Source organism: Homalodisca vitripennis, chromosome 2 (assembly GCF_021130785.1).
Source record: "Homalodisca vitripennis isolate AUS2020 chromosome 2, UT_GWSS_2.1, whole genome shotgun sequence".
In the NCBI taxonomy this organism is placed as follows: Eukaryota; Metazoa; Arthropoda; class Insecta; order Hemiptera; family Cicadellidae; genus Homalodisca; species Homalodisca vitripennis.
Genome location: NC_060208.1, coordinates 118,223,029 through 118,243,249, shown reverse-complemented (window position 1 = coordinate 118,243,249; position 20,221 = coordinate 118,223,029). Strand labels below are relative to the sequence as shown.

The 20,221-nt window shown below is 33.1% G+C and overlaps 1 protein-coding gene across 1 annotated transcript in view; it reads right to left on the bottom strand.

Moving 5' to 3' along the window:
* Positions 1-16,420, bottom strand: part of LOC124354643 (neuronal acetylcholine receptor subunit alpha-7-like) — a 33,357-nt gene extending 16,937 nt beyond the window's left edge. The window contains exons 1-3 of the mRNA XM_046805261.1: positions 16,341-16,420; positions 9,878-10,041; positions 3,315-3,359 (exon numbers count right to left, since the gene is read on the bottom strand). Coding sequence (XP_046661217.1) covers positions 3,315-3,359; positions 9,878-10,041; positions 16,341-16,401 — 270 coding nt within the window. The 5' untranslated portion in view covers positions 16,402-16,420. The remainder of the gene's footprint in view (positions 1-3,314; positions 3,360-9,877; positions 10,042-16,340) is intronic.
* Positions 16,421-20,221: the final 3,801 nt, after the last annotated feature.

The following is a 20,221-nucleotide window of genomic DNA, read 5'->3' as shown; positions in this document are numbered from 1 at the left end:
GTGATAGAAGAATACTAAATTCAGGAGGATTATACATTCTAAAAATATACATGAAATATATTATTGTGTCCAAAATTAAAATAGGGACTTCTTGTACCACTTATGTATAGAAAAATATACACTAGGAATTAAACCTTGAGAATAGCCAATTTAAAAATGGCTATCTTTAACAATTTTCATTTGTCAATTAATTAACATTCAAATAGTAAATGGTTAATTTAGTGACTTTATTCCCCCACTCACAATGTGAGTTCTTTAAAATCTGATCAATCCATATTCTGTAGAATGGGTTATAAATCTTATTCTTGTTATATAATCTTATGTTTCTACTTCCACCATAAACTATAGAGGAGCGTAAACCACATTTTTAAAATGGAACATTTGCCTTCCTTTAAATTGAGATTTAAAATTCCATTCTTCCTATTATAGTTCATAAACCTAAAATTTAAACAAATTCCGAAGTAAAAATAAGATAGATTATAATTTATGTTTAAGAAGGTACTAACATTTGTGACTGCAAATCCTGTCTTTTCACTGTCTACAATTACAGAATGGCCTGAATCCAAATAAATTGAATAGAATATCCAATGAAAACATATTTCTATTAATCTCAAAACAACTGGTGACATGTTCAAATCAAAATCAGCTTTTGTCAAGGCCACCAACACTTTTTGAATCTGATAAAATAATAAAATAAACTGATTTTCTGCGAAAGTTTGTATGTAATACAATGCACGAACAATTTCAACAGGCTCTATTGAAAAAATATTGAAAAATGAACCAACTTTGAAAGGTTGGAAGAATTAAATTTCACAGTCAAAAATAGCAATTGAGGTAAAAATCAAATTATATAAATGATCCAACAGGGCATTGTTTCACTGACGAGTTTTCCATCCATCTTTGCATTGTGCGATAAATCTTGATAACACGTCATAGAGACTTGACACATAGGTTCCTCTTGGTTTATAGAAGAATATTGTATTTATTTTGTGGTAAAAAGTTCAAGGGGCAGTCCGTCTGTCTGTATGTGCGGGATCTCTTTCGCTACATTCTGTCGGGTCCTTCAATGCTCTGCTGTATTGGTTTATTTTTTAAAGCGTCTGTGTAGATTGGACACACATATGGGCCTTATAAACTGGAAAATGTCTGAACATTAACATGGGATAGCTTAGTTTTTAATTGGTAGTAAAAACAGGTACAATCTGAACAATAGAATTTTTGTAATCTAAAGCCTAATAGAATCTTAGATGTGAAGTCAAACTAGAGTAGTCCTTCCAGCTCAGTCAGATGAAGTAGGTAGATTTTGTGACAAATGGATTATTATTCATTTATTCTCAAGGGATTTTTACATGTACTGAATATTTCGAAGACTGTTGGAAAGAGAACAAAAATGATATACCAAAAAGCTAAGGAAATGTTATAATCATTACAGAACAGTTTTAGTTTGTTATAGGCTCATAAATAACAAGAGTTATGAATTTAAAACAGTTTAAATGGCCGCCATAATGGAAATAAATGGTGTACCAAGCTGGCCAATGAACTTAGTCAAGATATTTCATAGGTAAATTTTTATACCAATTTTGAAATAGTTTCAGCATTCTTATCGCCAGTTTTCTTGGTAGAATAATTCTTATAAAATTTACATGCAATCAATATCTTGAAAACTGTTCAAGATACCAAAATATTACTTATTAAAAAACTTTGAGTAAACCTTATAAGCATTCTAAAACACTTATAATTGAATTTCTTAAGTAACAGAGTTTTTAATTTTTCAAAAGTTTAAAAGTTCGACATAGTAAAACGAAATTGCTCACCAAGCTGGCCAACAAACTTAGAGCAAGACATTAATAAATTTGACATTAATGATATATCTCTTATATATAAGTTGGTTGTTCAAACAAAATTATAATTTAATTTACTACATTTGTTTGTCACTTATATTCAAACATCGGTAATCATCTCAAATTTAAAGTTCTTAACCTAGTTGCTGGTTGTGGTTCCTTGCATTAATAATATTTTTTAAACTACAATCAAAACAGACAAACTACAAATAAATTAAACATTTTAGGACATACTTTCATTTATATTATTTTAATTTTCAATAAACATTGAATCGCAAAAAGTACTTGCTCCACAGGGACTTGAACCCAGGTCTCTCATTTGCTGGGCGAGATATATAAACATAACATTTTGAAAGAGTGGTGATTTTGGGATCCTGGGGTCAAGTTCGGTGAAGTTATACAGAAATTTTCCTTAAGAGCTATCTTGAGCGCGATTGCAATAGACTAATTTTGTATACAAAGCCTACATAAACTTCACAAATCGATTTATTAGTCTCTTATATCTATTATAGTAACATTATATCATGGAAGGCCTTTATTTTTCCAATACATTACTGTTCTTGACACACAATGTGCAGTGTTTAAAATTGTTTACCAATTAGAGATGAGTTCTATTAGCCAGTGTTGTAATAGATATGAGTATGTGTTACTTCATAATAATCTCCTGATATGTAATGTCATGACAGAAGCCTCAACCTCCATTGCTTTACAGGGTGTTGATTTCATAAGACCTAGGCATAAGTTTAATGCACTACAGGTTCAGTGGTCCACAATAATTTTATTTATTTGCTTGGGATCTGCGATTGAGTGTCTTTTGGGAACCACTAACAATGAGCTACAATTATTGTAACAGAAAATCAGTTGTTTATTGAAGAATTACATTTTTTAAATAGATATTTTAGATCAGTATAGCAAACAACCAGAGTAAAGTGCAATATAGTAAACTCTCATGAGAAAAGAACTATTAAATCGTTCACAACTAAAATGTAAAAATTACATTTTCCACATTAATGGTTTAATTTTAATGAATGGTATATTATTGAATTATGTTAGAAAATTAAGTTTTTTTTCTTTTACCTATTACTTTAAGATTTCTAATTTCATAGTAAAAAAATATAAACAACCAACATTTTGATAATTATAATTTAGTGTATTACATTTATTTGTCATTTATATTTAAACATCAGTAATCATCTCAAATGTAAAGTTCTTAACCTAGTTGGTTCCTTACATTAAAAATATTTAGTAAACTAAAATCTAGACAGACAAGCTGCAAACTTAACATTTTAGGACACACTTTTCATATGGGCTATATTTTGCATGTTTAGTAGTTTACTATTTTTTTTTTTTATTAATTTGAGCAATTACTCTGTAACTAGATTTAAATTAAAATGCATTTCCAAAAATTTAATGTACATCAAATGATTTGGTAAGTTTAGAAACTAGGTTATAAATAACTACAAAGGCACTTACCATGCTTAGCCAAGCCTTCAGGTACATAGTGTTATGCATGTCATCCTGAGGAACAATGAAAAACAATCATTTTAAGTTTTTGTAGCATGAATCACACAATGTTACTACACTATAGGCATGATAGGGGATAGGGGCATTCTACTAAATCACAGTGCAATGTTTTAGGGATCTGCAAGGCACAGCTGGCAAGACTGGAACAGTTAACGTCTCTGAAACTCCATGTTCCGTCAGAACGATTTACTAAATGTGCCAAGATGATCCGGATATTCCAGCTCTCTGAAGCGGAACATGTTCCACTACCAAATGTTAAAAGAAATAATACAAATAATTACATAATTATAATTACATTAAAGCAAAGTAAAAGACTGTTGTAGTAATGGAAATCTTATGTATTGAATTGAACATTGAATTCTAATCTTATAAATAAAAATGAATCGCTAAATGTGTTGTTAAGCATCAATCTTGAGAATGACTGGACCGATTTGGCTAATTCTTATTTTAATAAGTTCACACAATGTTTAAATTAAGAAAAAGATCAGAAAAGTTTTCCACAATACTTTAGAATTTGGAAAAAAATAACATTTACACTTCACAATACAAATTTAACTGAAACTAAACCGTTATTGACACTTTCAGCCGAAATTCATAGAAGAAGCTAAAACATTTGATAACATTGAACCTTGAGAAAATTTTAAGTCTACAGTGCTTGATCAGTAGTGTAATGAAGAACTTTTACTCCAGATTGCACCAGTGACAAATTAAAACATAATTAATTGGAAATACTATTTAAAACACTGTTATAAGAAACAGTGTATATCACAAACTGATGTAAATTGGTTTAAAAATATATTAGACACTATCTCATTCATTTTATACAGCTTTTGAATTCATTAACCATCTCACTAACATCAATTAGTTTGTACGATAGTTCAGGGGCGCTGACATTCAAATGTATTCTTCATTACATGTTGATTTAATGTCTAATTACATTTTTATTGTTAACAAACAACAATATTAAAAAAATTAAAACATAAGCATTAAGATACAAATGTAATTGTATTATTTTTAACGAATATAAAATAATTATGCAACGCATGCTTTGCAATGTTTGCAAAATTAAATTAATATTGGAAAATATATTTTAATTCACTGGTGGTATTAAATGTTTACATTGTTTCTTGCAATGAAGCTGTGAATGGTTGGTTTTCTTGACATTGTGATATGTCATTTCCACAGTAGCTTAAGGGATACAGAGGCATGAATAATAACGTGCCTCAACAAGTCATTCCTTCCCAGACTACACTATGAAAAACAACAAGACTTCTACAATGCAAAACATTATATACAATAAACAATTATTTTTTATGTCGTATGAACATAGTACGGATTTCCACATATACCAGAAGAATACACTTTTTTTACCAGTCCTACGTTTATAGTATAAATAAATACACAAGAAAGAAGACATTGAAAAAAGACAAACTCAACTATGGCATAGGAAATATCTTAGACCAAATGCAGATTACAAGAGCCGGAAGTACATACTTCTTGACCAAGTAGACTACAAGTCCTGTATATGTATATACTAGCAGAATATCCGTGCTTCGCTACGGGAAAATTATTGATGAATCTTACTGCAGGATTTCAGGAGTTCTATAAATGCAAATTAATTAAATGAGTTTTCATATTATTAACTCGCCCTCCACCTCCCTAGGTAACTGTAAAATGTATATAAATTTAAACTTGATTTTCTGATAAGTAGCTGAGGAGTTGCAGATTCCAGCAACTCTGCTACACAAGGTAACAGATTACAGTTACCTAGGGAGGTGGAGAGCAAGGCACAATATCCTTGTTTAGTAAACATTCTCTCCTCAATAAATATCAAACACCGTTCTAAATTAACTCGCCGTTTTTCTCATTACTTTTGCTTCAATGTTTTCAACTCCTCCTTTTTAAATTTTCTTGTACTGATTTTACCAGAACATTTAAATCGAAGTATGGGCTTTCCCTGCTCATACTCATCAGGCTGAATAATTATCTCGCCATTATAATATACGATCAGATGGTACGGGTATATTTCGGCAGCGGCTTGGACCTCACAATGGGCAAATGTGTGATGGAGAGACATGTCAGCTCGGTGTTCAGCAACACTTCTTTAAATGTTGCCACACCGCATCAATGTGAGATTTTCAAACCTTTGCCAGTTGTTACAAACGTATTCTACAACGCTTGCTCGTATTTGAGGCGCATGGGAGACGTTGCCGTACATGTGGTATGACAGGGAATAAAAGAAGCAAGCCCCATCAGTACCCACAGGCACAATACGATGAGGTACCATCACCCCATCTACTTCAATGTGTTCCAACATAAAAGTCCGATTCGACAGTTAAAAAGTAGAAAGCGTGGAAAATAGATTAAATGCGAAATGAAAAACAATATAGTTCTCTTTGAAAAAATGAAAAAATTACAGAGAAGGGGAAACTTAAAGGAAGGAAAACCTGAAGTAAAAAAAATAAGAAAAGCCTAACAAAAAAATAGGAAAGAAACTCAAAAGTAGGGATAGTATAAAAATAGGTAGGAAGACAAACAACAAAATTATCTATAACGAAACCAAATGATATTCTTAAAACAAATTAAAACACGACTGTGTTAGGAAAACTCTAATCAACGGATGATGAAATAATGAAATAAAACCAACAACCTGAAATGATATGCGAAGAAAAAAATTTTTTCCAAACTGAACCAGAGAAATAATAGTCAGCAGAGAGTATAGAACTGTAGAGCAGCGACAGGACTGAACCACGAGACTGGACTCGACTGACCACGGACCCAGGACTGCAGCACACTGTCGAGCTGTTATCAGTAGTTACTGCAAGTAGCCTGACGGGTGTGGCGTGGCGGCCGCGGCGTGGTGGGCGGGGGTACAGTACCGACGTTATCGCTAGATAACAGAGTCGAGCAGCACGGAGAGGCTCTTCCATGAATGATTTGTCAACTGAGCCATTCTGTCGTACCTCCACCCCCACCCCCCCCCCCCTGTCAGACCACTGGTTGTGTTCAAAAGTCACCTTTGATTTGGTCCGCTCTGTTAAAATGAGACTTCCTTGCCATTTAATTTGGTACCTTTATGAAAACCAGGTTTATTAAGCATTTATAGATTATAGAAAGGTAAATTTCAATAGTAAACTGTGTAAAGGTCGTAAATGAGAGCATTGTTATTGGACGGTTTTTAAAGCAAATAGTCATAACTATGACTTATTTCTTAGTACTTTATATATTATCGAATGAATCTAATTTATTCCAATAGAGATGTCAATTTCATAATGCAATGAGCCCAGACAAATTTATTTTCAGAGGGTATAAAGTAGCGTATTTTAACAGAGCGTATCGGGCGAACATGTTTATTTTGCCACACTTATCGATATTTTACAACATAATTAAAATCCAAGAACCCTGATGAGCTTACTTTCAGAGGGCAAAAAGTACAACATTCAAATAGAGCGTATTCAACTAACGTTTTATTTGGCAGCATTCAGTGATCTACGTCAACATAAATAGCATTCTTATTAACATATTTTCTAAAATTTCCCATGGATTCATATTTATTCTAGTAGATTTTAAAGTTGCATGGTAAAAAATAGCCACACCAATATTATCCAACTAACGTTTATTTGGCTACTTTTAGCGATGTTTTACAATACTAATATTGCCTTTCCTAAGTATTTCTTTAACTTTTACTGTAGTATACTGTTTATTTCAGTAGGTTTTACAGTTCCAAACTCGAGAAATAACTATAAAAGTACTTTGGGAGTGCTCAAAGTGGCTAAATTGAGTCCAAAAATTCGTTTGCAAAGTATCCACGTTTAAACCACTTAAAAGACGAATTTTTGAAAACCCAGCCTTATTGCACATCTACATCATAAGTACGACCACCATGCCAAATTTTAGGATTCTGGGTTTTGTCGTTGTTGATATAGAGCGATGAGTGAGTGAGTGAATGAGTGAGTGAGTGGATCAGTCAGTGGTATTTGGATTTTATAGGTATCTATAGATATTCTTAATCGGGGCAATAAGGTAAACTAAAATGTCATACCGTAAATACATTAGACCGAAAATAAATTTAAACGGTCGGAAGTTGATGCTTTTTAGCCAAAACAGGCATCTCAGTCCGATAGATATACTTATTTTCTTCATCAGGACAATAAGACAAATTAAACTATGACAGTGAAACAACTTTAGACCCGAAGTAGATTAGAAGCGCTAGAAGTATAATATTTTATTTTAAACCATAGTAGGTTTCTGAGTCCTAGATGTACATTTTCTTGATCGAGACAACAAGGAACACTCAGCTTTGGCATTGGAAATGTAAATTATTCGAACTAGAAATTCTCTTAGAAGTGCAAATCCTAGATATATGAGTCAGTTACAGTATCCCCTAATGCCTCATTCTCCAAATTATGAACATTAGAGCACCTAACGTATCCCTTCTTCTGTTTGAAAAATGACAGGATTCCATCATAATTGCTTTTAATAGTTAAATGAAACATAAACTAAGGACTTCGATTTTGAAAATTACCTGTGAAGTCAAGAGGAAACAGCTTGTATTCAATGTTTTTTTTTTTGGACAATTTTTAAAACAAAATAAACATAGAACAAGCTAGTTAAATATCTTTTTCATCATTGATAACAAGATAAAGTTTCATTTGTCATCAAAAGAAGACGCTCTTAGAAGAAGTGGAATGTATCCGGTTCGTATGGAGGGACTGCCTACCTTAATAGGGATCAAACTTGAATTGATCATGTTGAGCCCACAAAACAGTACAAACATTAACAATATTACACAAGATTACCACAAGTATTTATACCTTAAGGAACGCAAAGTTTCATTTTTTACATAAGTAATAAATAGCCCTTTTTGGGATTTTACAGAATGTTCATAGGATGCATGAAAAATGTCAATAGTAACTAAGAACTATCCATAAAGTTTTAGTATGTGTCAATAAAATAAAGGTTGCTTTTCTTGTAGCCAGTATTGGTCACCACCTTGGATTTCATTTTAATATTTCAAATACTAATGGGGTCATGTTAAATATGATTTTTAATTGAATTTATATTCTGAGTTCAATGGTGAACACCCTTTCAATATATATGAACCCGTTAAAAAGGTATTAAGAAAATGCAACTTTTGAATCTGGAATAGTTTTTGTATTAAGAATTGAGTTAATGCAGACGTATTGTGACCTGTATTCTGTAGTTCAGTTTTAATGATTAGTGTTGTGTATAGTTTTTTATTAAGTGCATGGTTTTAGAGTTAGTGAAGTTGACAAACAACATGGTGTTTGTGATTCCTGACTTAGGCATGCCACAACGCTTTGTTATGATTTGTTTATTTTAACCTAGTTTGTAATTATGTATTAGGTTAGTTATTACCTGAAGAAGAGATCAGATTGCAGATCTCGAAATGTAGTGTTACTGATTTCTTGTTTCACTGAATGATGGCAAATGTCCGAAAAAATCCTGTTTCCTTCACAATCCTTTCATCGTCAAAAATAACATTCAAACAAATTTTTTATTATTATATACCTAAATAAAAATGGAAAACTGTTATTGTTGTTACAAAAATTAATTGAACAAAGTTAAAACACTCATTAATTAAAAAAAAAGAAAAATCTTTACACTTTCATAGTTCCCTCTGAAGTAACTTAAAGGTGTAAAATTTAAAACTTGATCAAGTAAGGTCCATGAGCTATGTGGAAACAAACTTTGTTTTTAACTCAACTCAGGATATAAAAATTACAGATCTGAAAGTTGCATTTGTCTTAATAGCTTTTAACAGACTGAGATATTGAACAAATCTATTCAAATTTTAAATTTTAAACTTAAATACAAGATGGTGGATCCAACATCACCACCAAAACCCCAAACTGGCTAAACTACGAGTAAAAGTAACTTTTATTTTATGGACACGTACTAAACATTAACAGGTAGTAATAAATCACTATTGGGATCTGTTATGTTTGCCATACTTTATTGACACATTATGTATATGACCTGACCTCTGAAATACACTTTCAGAATGGATGTGCCAGGGTCAAATACGAAAGACATTTCATACTACAAAAGAAAGCTATGACAAATTTACCAACTAGAGAGTCATGCTGTGATGCTCACAGTACAAATAATAAACCATTCACAGCAATTTAAGACTCAATGCAGAGATCTGTTAGTATCTGAGGTCTTTACTCAGTAAACCATTAGGTTGACTGCTTTACACTGCTGGAGTCAATAGAAAATTTAAGAAAATCAATGCATGGATGTAGAGATGATTTAAATTTAAATTATTTATGCATGCTATAAATGAGTGTTAAATTAGTAAAGAAAACACAAGATTAAAATTGAAATAACATTTTGTTTTTAACAGCAATAAACACATGGCTATTAGTGACAGGAATATTACAGACACTTACAAACAACCAGTAGCAAATTAAAAACTACAAATCGAATAACCACTGAAACTTTTACGGAAATGTTGAAATTGTGTTTAATGTTCAAAGAATACTTACAAACTCAATGATTCTTGGAGCTAACATGAACCCAACTTCGGTCTTGTTGGAGTCATGTAAGACAGGACGCAGGTACTTGTCGTAGCCACATAGCAAGGTGAGCTTAAGTTTCATCATTGGAGTCTTGGCGCTATCCTTGTTGTTGCATGGTATAATTTCATTTCCTGTAACCAAAAATGTCATTGTCAGTGTCCTGGTTATTTCCTTGTTGTTATGTACCATATGTTTGTCGCTCAATAATCGGAGGGGATTACCCGAGCAAGGATTAGGAAGCTTCTACCAAAGTGGAGACAATCCCTGCTTTAGAAGCCTGTCAAACCTTTTTCATGGTGCAAATTGGGAAGAAGAGCTACAGATTGAGATTTTCTGGTATCTTAAGGACATTTCACTTGGTTCAAGTCAGCGGAGGAACATTCCAACACATTGGCTATAGCACATTTAGCATAAATCAAAGGATTGGTTACATAACTGTGCACTCTCAAGTGAGAAAACCTTAAGCACTGGATTAAAAGGGGTGCTTGAAGAGGTTATCCAAACTCAATCCCATGGGTCATAGGCTGAACATAGATTCTACAGATAGCATTTGATGAGCCTGGATACTCAATCCTAATCTAGTAAACCGGTCCAGGATGACTAAATTGTTTGACTAACATGCAGAAACAGTGTCAAGGTCAGATAACAAATCAAAAACTCTTTGGCAAATTATAAATTCTGAAAGGAAATCAAAAGATGAGAAGTCCCTACCTTTAGCACTGGATATCCTCGGAAAACATGTACAGGAACCAAAACTGATTGCCGATCACCTTAACACGTTCTTTACCAATATAGCCCACGAAACCATTCAACTGAATGGACACACTAATTTACAGAAAATAACACCAGCAGAAAATTTCAATGTCCCAACTTTGATACTTCAACCAACAAACAGAGAGGAAATGACTAAACTCATTCAATCATTGAAGGTAAAAACCTCTACCGGTTACGACAATGTCTCTACAAGACTCCTGAAAATCTGCAAAGAGGAGCTTGTCGATCCCTTAATAGAAATTATCAATAGTTCATTTAGCCAAGGAATATTCCCATCTGCATTAAAAATAGCTAAAGTCTACCCCAAATACAAACAAGGACCCACCACACAACCTTCAAACTACCGCCCTATATCATTGATACCAACCTTCTCTAAAGTAATTGAAAAGCTTGTTCTTAATAGGATTTTAGAACATTTATCAATGAATCAACTTTTGACTCCACATCAACACGGTTTCTTACCAGGTAGATCAACTACAACTGCTTTGATAAGTCTTGTAGAGTTTTTAGCTGATCAACTCGAAGATGGAAACACTTCCACAGCCATATTCCTTGACTACAGCAAAGCCTTCGACTGCCTTAGCCACGACCACCTGCTATCAAAACTAGCTACGCTTGGAATACAAGGACAATCCCTGGAATGGTTCCGAAGCTATCTCACAGGACGAAGCCAGATGACAGAAGTGAAATACACAGCCAAAGGAGTTACACGCCAAATATGCTCAGGACTACAAGCCATCACTCGAGGAGTGCCGCAAGACTCTGTTCTTGGACCAGTCCTCTTTATCCTCTACACAAACGATTTTCCTCAGTACATGGAGGATTTCAGCAGTATACTGATGTATGCTGATGATACTGTGCTTCTGCTCGGGGAAAACAAATCAAGAAGAGCTAGAGATAGCTGCTTACACGGCTGTTAATATGGCAGTGCAATACTGCCATGGCAATGACCTTGTTGTAAACGAGACAAAAACAAAACAGCTATTCTTTGGAAGACACAAAGACACTGTAGGAGGACTGCCTGAACTGGAGGAAATCAGCACTTCAAAGTATCTTGGAGTGACAATAGATGACTCTCTGACGTGGACACACCACATTGACAACCTCTGTAAAAGGCTTAGCGCAGGACTGTACGTGATCCGCAGGATGAAACATATCAGCGACCTAAGAACAGCTAAAACTGCATACTATGCTCTCTACAAATCACATCTTCGATACGGTATTGCAGTCTGGGGAGGTACCACACTAGACAACCTGCAACGGGTCCTAATACACCAAAAGAGAGCAATTCGGATCCTTGCAAGCCTACGCACAAGAGAATCATGCAGGCAAGCCTTTCAAGAACTGAAGATTCTCACTGTGGTCAACCTATACATCCTAGAAGCTGTGACCTACGTACACCTGAAATCACCCGATGAAGTGATGACTGGAGCACAGCAACATGACTACAACACTCGGCATGCTGCAAACTACCATCTTCCAGCTCACCGCCTAGCGCCCACGGAGAAGAAGCCAACGTATGTCGGAGCGAAGCTGTGGAACGCCCTCTCCTACTAGAACTGAAGAGGAGAGACCGGCTGCAGTTTGGACACAAACTAAAACTCTGGCTTCAAGACCATCCATTTTACACGATAAATGAATTTTTAAATTGTACTGTTCTCTAAGAATATTTTCAATAAAGAATTTACATAATTGTTGTCAATGGGAACTGGAAATCTGTAAAAGCCTGGAAAGAACAAAAAAGGTAAGCAAGGCAAAAGAATTCCCAAATTCTCATGAGTGGTTGAGAACAGGCTGCTCCGAGGGCAAATAGAGGAACAAGGAAATGAAAATGACCTAAGTAGAATGCGGTTTTCTGGGTAAACGCAAATATTTCACAAAAAAAATGTTATGGTCATCCCCAAGGACAAACACCACTACAAGTACAGGACAGAAGTATAAGAATAGCATAATCAGATTAGAAAAAGTATTTTTAATGCTCGCCAAGACATGCTCGCATATGACTGCCAATTGTGTGACAGTAGGGACATGAAAGTGGTCTCACCTAAAGTTCTAATCTTAGATCTTAGAATTTCAAATTTGTAGTAGTGAGGCAGAAGTCCTCCAAGCAGTTAACTGGGCAAGAGGCTCGAACACTCTTGTCCACTGAATGAAGTTTTCTATATTTTACCCCTATCGAAAAGGGCTGGTCCTTTCCAGGAAATTTGAATCAGGTATATGCTCAAACGATTCTTAGCAGGACTCGATCAGCTCTTCTGTTTAACAGCAAACTGATGTTACCAGATTTTTAAGAATCTGGAATGTTTGGACTAAATACAAAGACTAACTAAAGTTGATGTTGTTGAATGTGCTGCAAACCAATGCACAAGGCCATTGATTGTGCTGAACAAACCAAATATTAAGTTTGGAGAGCACAGGGCACCATTTAGAAAGGGGTGCTAAATAAAGAGATACAAAAAAAATACTAAAATATATGATGCAATACAATACTTTCGATTTTGGGTTTAATATTATCCTAAATACTAAGTTCATAAACCAGTATTACTGAATGAACGGTATTCAAACTTCTTTTGGGAACTGGTACATAAACCTGGTCCCATGTTTAGGAAGAGAGCACTTGCCTTCTAATGTGGAGGATTTGTCTCATAAGGCTGTTACATCTATCAAACTATGTAACACAGACCACTGCTGATAAATGGCTATTGAGAGTAAGCAAAAAACAACAAGTCAAAATCAAAGTCATTCCAAATGATTCCACAGCCTGGTATACTGTGTAGAAATAAGTATGATATTTTGTCTGTTACTGAAAATCAAAGTGTTAATGAATACATTGTAGAATGCAGCATCGACAAAGCTAATGTTGTTAGAAAAAGCATGCTCCTAGTAAAGCATTCATGTAGCCACAAATAACCTTGAAGTGGGATATTGGGGTAGGGCAGGTTGAAATGGTAGGCATGTGAAGCGAGAGGCTCTCCATGCAATGGCAGACTGATGTACACAGCAAATACATATTTTCCTAATGCTGTAATTTTTCTCAATAATATTTTAATCAGATCTGGCATCATATAAAAAGTTCTTTTTCACTTTAATGAACAACTCGAGTCGATTTGTGCAAACTTTGGGGTTGCTTTTGTTTAGGCCATCTACGGGGTTAAGAAGCATCACTTGGCTGGGGATGATAGACGTCTATAAGAAGTGGCAATCTATCGGCTGGGAGTGCTGTTTTTGCAGTTAATTAATGAAGTCTTGGAAGTGTTGCATAGGGATATTATAACTAATGAAGATACATCCAGTGGTGGAAACAATGATGGTCTCTCCAACATTAGTCCACATGAAACAAATTCTCAGAAATCGAGAAACTCAAACTTAGGTGCAGGGGAAAAATTGGCACAAGAATGAAATGTCTGAATAACTTTGGAATTATTAGTAGTATTGTAGGTCATTGTATATAGTTCACCAATACATACAGGGGTTGGCTAGTAAACTTAGCACTTTGAAAATGTTTCTACAATCTGAGAGGCCAGATGTCTTCTGTGTATCTGAGCATCACTTAAAGGACTATGAATTCCAAACTGTCTCTCTAAACATATACATTAATATCAAATAGCACAAGATATACATTGTAAATACAATGTATTTTATCTCTTATTGTCGTGAGAATAAGCAAAAGGAAGCAGTATGTATTTTTGTCAAGTCTGTACTGCAGTCAGTTGTTCCCCTTGCTGATTTCTGCCTCGAGGGTCATTGTGAAATAGCAGCTGCTGATGTTTGTTATGATGATCAATACATAATATTGGTTGTTGTTTACAAGCTACAGCTCTTTTCCTCTTCATTTGATAAGCATAATCTTTTATATGACCACTTGTCCAGTTATCTTGAAAAGATAATTAATAACACAGGTGGGAACCAGCCAAACCACCTTATATAAAAAACTGAATTCTAAGGTGGACATAGGCGGAACCAGCCAAACCAGCTTTAATAGAAAACTGTTCTCATCAGCAAGCCCATCTACTCAGCTCCATTTTTTTAGACAACACAAAAGAGATTTTTAAACCTAGACAATATTTCATCAAAATACAAACAGACCTAGCAATAAAATTGACAGATTAAATCATTTATTGGACTCAATTGATCCTGATACGTTTATTCTTACTGAACATGGACAAGACAGTGACAAAATAAAGGATACCCGTCTAATTAGTTATTATTTAATTTCAGTAGGGAAAACATTCGGTCAGGTAGAGTTGTAATATTTAAACATCTTAAGAATTAATAATGACATTACTTGTCTAAATGTGGAAAGTATTAGTATTAGTATTCCAATGGTATGTGAAATAACTGCTGTGAATTTTGTGCTAACGAAAATGGTCATTCTATATAGTGGGAGTTTATTGTCACCCTGATAAATGTATAGAACATGTACAACAAGGTCTATACATCTCAAGAGAACTATTAGATCTCTTGCCACTGACAAAAAAACCATATAATTTTAATTGGAGGTGTCAGTATACACAAACAAGCTTATTCACTCCACAGAAGCACAACTGTTCAATAAATTGTTAAATGCTTATGGCTTGACAAGATTAAATCTCCCACCTACTATGGATGAGCCGCTTTAAAAGCAACCTATAAGGTGAACAGTGTGGGGAGGGAGTGAGAGAGAGGAGAGAGAGATGTGGAGAGGGAGAAGAAGTGCGGACTCACTTCCCCCTCCACATTCCTTTCCAACCACTCCTCTGTCGCCACTTTACCACTTGTAGGGTATGTGTTACATAACAGCTGTTTTACAAACCCAGTAATAATAACAGCAGCTGTTAACAATAAACATTTGTTTAAATACTTCTTAATTATACTAACATATTTAATAGATGCAATGCACTATTCTTAACATAAATAATAATAGTTAATTGATTGAACAAATATAGATGAAATATGTAGAAATTTCAGTAATGGATAAAAGTAAACAAAAAGAAAACAATATACTGTATATATAAACTCAATATTACTCAATAAAAAGTACTTTAATGTTCATTATTAAAATATCAAAAATTTAACAATTTAGCAAACCTTCTTGAAGGTATAGTCGAGAAATCCAAGACGAAGGTACTTTATAATGTAAAGTTTATCTCACCAAAGTTTTTTGGTCACAGCATACGATTTTGATGCTTCAAAGAAAATAAATAATCTGTAAAGAAGTTTGCTTTTAAAATGTGAACTTTTTATGTCCAAAATACTTTTATGAAGGGATGTCTAATCTGAGATGATACCTAGGAAAGAATTCTTCATACTATCTTCCTTCTGGGCAGTCTGGGATAAGAAGTTAGTCTTGGTAAAGAAACAGGAAACAGTTCTTAATGCATTATATTCCACAATGAGAAGACACAGCTAACCAAAAAAAAAGATAAAACACAGCAGTCTCACTGGACTCTGTTCAGAGCACCATCTGATGATCAGGCCCAGGAACTACCATTAGTAAGACCTCTTAAATCATTAATAAATCATCATTACATTCATTATCAAATCATTTACATGGGTAGATAAATAGTTTGTAAAATAGGACAAAGAATTAAAAAAACTTTATAAATTTGTTATAATGCTTAATAATAAGTAAATAAATCAAACAATGCAATCATAAAAGTATGTTATATAAAGTTACCGTTGGTGCAAACAGAAAGTAGATAGATGAGCCAGAGGATAGCCGTGTGCGTGCTGAGCATGGTTATACTGAAGTGTGTAAATGTACTGTTCCTCCCCCAGTCACTCCCACAACATTTGATACTATGATATAACATGATACTGATAACAGGTTATGGGTTATATCAACTGTAGCACATGCTACCTTATCATCCTTAAATTGGGCTATTTGATATGTGTCCATTTGTTTATCTAAATAACTCTCTCCCCCTTGATGTAGGCACAATATAACTCAAATTTTCTAGTTTGAACACACATTTCTCTAACACAATACTAATTCCTTGTATGAAAAATGTATTCACAAATAAAATAGTAAGTAGACCACTACTGAAATGAAAAATATGTATTACCTATTTATACATTTTTATTATAATCATATTTACATAAATCAACTAATTCATGAATAGTAATGAACAAAAAGATATAATCCAAAATATAAAGGAAATAAAAATTAACAAAAAAATGCATTTCAAACATTTGTATTTAGAACAGTTTGGTTAAAATTATATTTGCCTTTCTGAAATACTTTTAACCCGGTTGCCACACTCGGAGTCAACAAAATGTTCCTAGGATTTTCCACATTGTTAACTGATAAATAGTATCAAGGCAAAAGGTAATTGAATTTCATAAATTCACTTTTATCAACAGTAGTTTTAAAACCAGTTACATGCCTATCAAAATTTGCCAACAAACTGCAAGATGAAACACTTATCTCTATTATTATTATTATTTCTAATTTCCTCTGAAGAATTTTAATTCCAGTGTTTACATGTATATATAAAGTGATATAAAAATATGTTTTCCATGACTTTGTTCTTCTGTTTTCAGGGTATGACTTTAGCCTCTGCTCTATTATGCTCCTTGCTTTTAAGTTCAACCTCTTAAATTCCTTCATGTAATATCATAGATTTTTCAGAGTTAGTTTCATGATGTTCTAAAAGAAGCTTTAATTAACATTTTCACTTAAGAAATTTCTGTTAACAAACTGTTTAAAGAACTTTATTGTTGCATAAAGTTGCCACTTTCATTATATCTAATAGTATTATTACTTGTGAAATATTAGTAAATCCCCAAACATTTCCTACACTCTAGCAAAATATTGCCCATAACCATAGATTAATGATATAAAGTTATGTTAGTAATAAAGAAAATAATTCAAACTTAACAAGGATAATTAGTTTATTACAAAATGTAATTCACAATAGCTTATAACATTAGGATAGGAAGGTAAGCTGCAAAAACTCAGCAACAAAACAAATTAAATATCTGATTTCATAAATAAAACTGTTTATGAATAATTGTCATCACAGGTCACAAGTTTCATGTGACGATTAATTTCCTTATAAATTTAATCAAACTGAATTTTAAACCTGAAAAATTATAATAAGTGTTCATCATCTATTTGTGACCAATATGATATGATTTTATGTGTGTGTGTGTGTGTGTGTGTGAAGATTTTCTTTTTATGCAATTTGAGATCTTCAACATTATTTTATATTATAAACTTTCTCCTGGTGACTATTTTATCTATATAGTTATATAAAAGGCCCATATTCACACACACATCAGGAATTCTTCAGCTTCCCAATATCATAGAAAGTTTAAATTTGACACTTATGAAAAGAAATGTCTTGTGTTTATTCAAGACTTAAATAGAAAAACTAACAAATTTTCATAAAGACAAAATGGGGTTACAACACCTAGAAAAACTATCTTTTGTTTCTGAACTTTTCTATGTCCTATAAAGATGAAATTTGACACACACACACACACACACACACACGACTCATGACCTATGTAGAAAATTAAACAAAATTTCAGAATCAAATATCCACAGGGGTTTAAAATGGGGTAGGCCTACGTTTCAATCCCTAGAAAAACTATATTTTGGTTTTTAACTCCCCAATGTTCTACTATAATGAAATTTAACACACACTTGTCTTGTGTTCTCAATAGACTGGAAAAGATTTGTCACGAAGACCAATCATCTATAGGTGTTTAAATGGGCTGCAACCTCTAAATGAACTATATTTTTTTTTTGTGCACATCCATCTGTCCAAGAAACATGAACATTTACACAAATGTGTATTATGCCCTTGGCTGACTACCAGTACCCGAAATTCTTAAACAGGAAGTAGATTCCAATGACCAGAAGTAGTAACTTTTTGACTGTAGGAGATGTTTTAAACCAACTTCCTTGACTGGTAAACGCTTATAAACATCATAAATACCATAGGCCGGAAAAAAATTATTTTAAATATATAAATATACACTGTTTGACCGAAGACAAAGTTTTTGCCTATTTATATTTATATATTTTCTTGACCAGCAACAAGTTATTTTTAATGGTAATATGCCCCAAAACCACCTTAAACTGGACGTCAATTACAATGACCGGAAGTATTCACTTTTTTTATCTAAGTAGGCTTTACAGACAAACGTATTATATATTTTCTTGATTAAGATAACAATGTAAACACTACTATGGTAACAGAAGTAGATACCAATGACCGGAGGTAGAAGCTTTTTGAATGAATTAGACTTTTCAGACCAACATATACTGGGTGTACCAAATTTTAAGCACACTGAAGGAAACTATAAGATATACAGCAAGGATTAAAGGGACAAAGTTGTGCATAATAACAAGACCAACAGATCAATGTAATTAAGTTAATTATTGGTTGGGTTGTTCACTCGCTGCACTCAAAATACTGTTTTTGGTTAAATTTTCAAACTGTCACAGTTCTCTTATTACTACCTATAATGGAACTTTTTTACATTAAATCTGCATGATAAATGTTTAAATATTAAAATTAAAAACATTTCAATACTGCTAGTTGCAGAGTTTGAGTCAGTTTTTTAATGCAACAACCCATTTTTTCTTATAAAAATGAAGTAGATTTTTTACTGATTTCGAAAATACCACGTATTTTATACTTTCCTTGTGGGTTTCGTCTACTAATTCATAAAAACCTGTTTTTTGTACGGTTCTATGAAGGGAATTTTTATTCTACTATTTAGATTGTTGGCAAACCTGACTGATATTTCTCTGCATATAGTGTTGAATTCAGCTGTTTAGTGAAATACAGAAAATATCTAACAGTCTGTCTAAAATGTCAGTTGATTGCATACATTCAGTTTTTAAAATTAAAATCATCATATAAAAATAGTTAAACAACCTAATTATTAACACAACTTAGTTTATTCTAACTAAAAACATATAATAAATAACTTAACTGTTTTATGTATTAATAATGTGAAATTAAAGCTCAGTTTTTGAAGTAGCTCTTAATTTACAAAAGGTTTTGAATATGGCCCCTTCTCTGCATCACGCACGTTGTATAATGATTTTAACACTGTGTATTACTCTGTGCGAATAAACTTTGTTGGTGATTTATTCCCAAAGAAAAAATCCAATGGCATCAAGTATTGTGAATGTGTGGGCCAGTAGGCTTTTTTAGTTTTAGTAAAATAAATTATGTTAAACATTTAATTAGGTTGTTTTTAATTTTTATAGGATGGTTTTTATTGTTATTTTCTCACGATTATAAAATATGATATAATTTGAAAATAACATACTATTGTGCTAATTAGTACAAAATTTTCAGTAACTATTACTACATATTTAATATAATTATATAACCCTGAAATGAAAAGCTCTGTGTAATCAATCACTGCAGCTCATAGGTACCAACAAAGTAATAACTCTGTTCTTGTGTAAATCTATAGTTACATAATTAAATGTCATTACTTAACCATGAAATTAAATGCTCCTTTTATCAATTACTATAGCTCATAGGTACCAGTATAGTCACAACTGTCTTGTGCAAATATACAGTTACA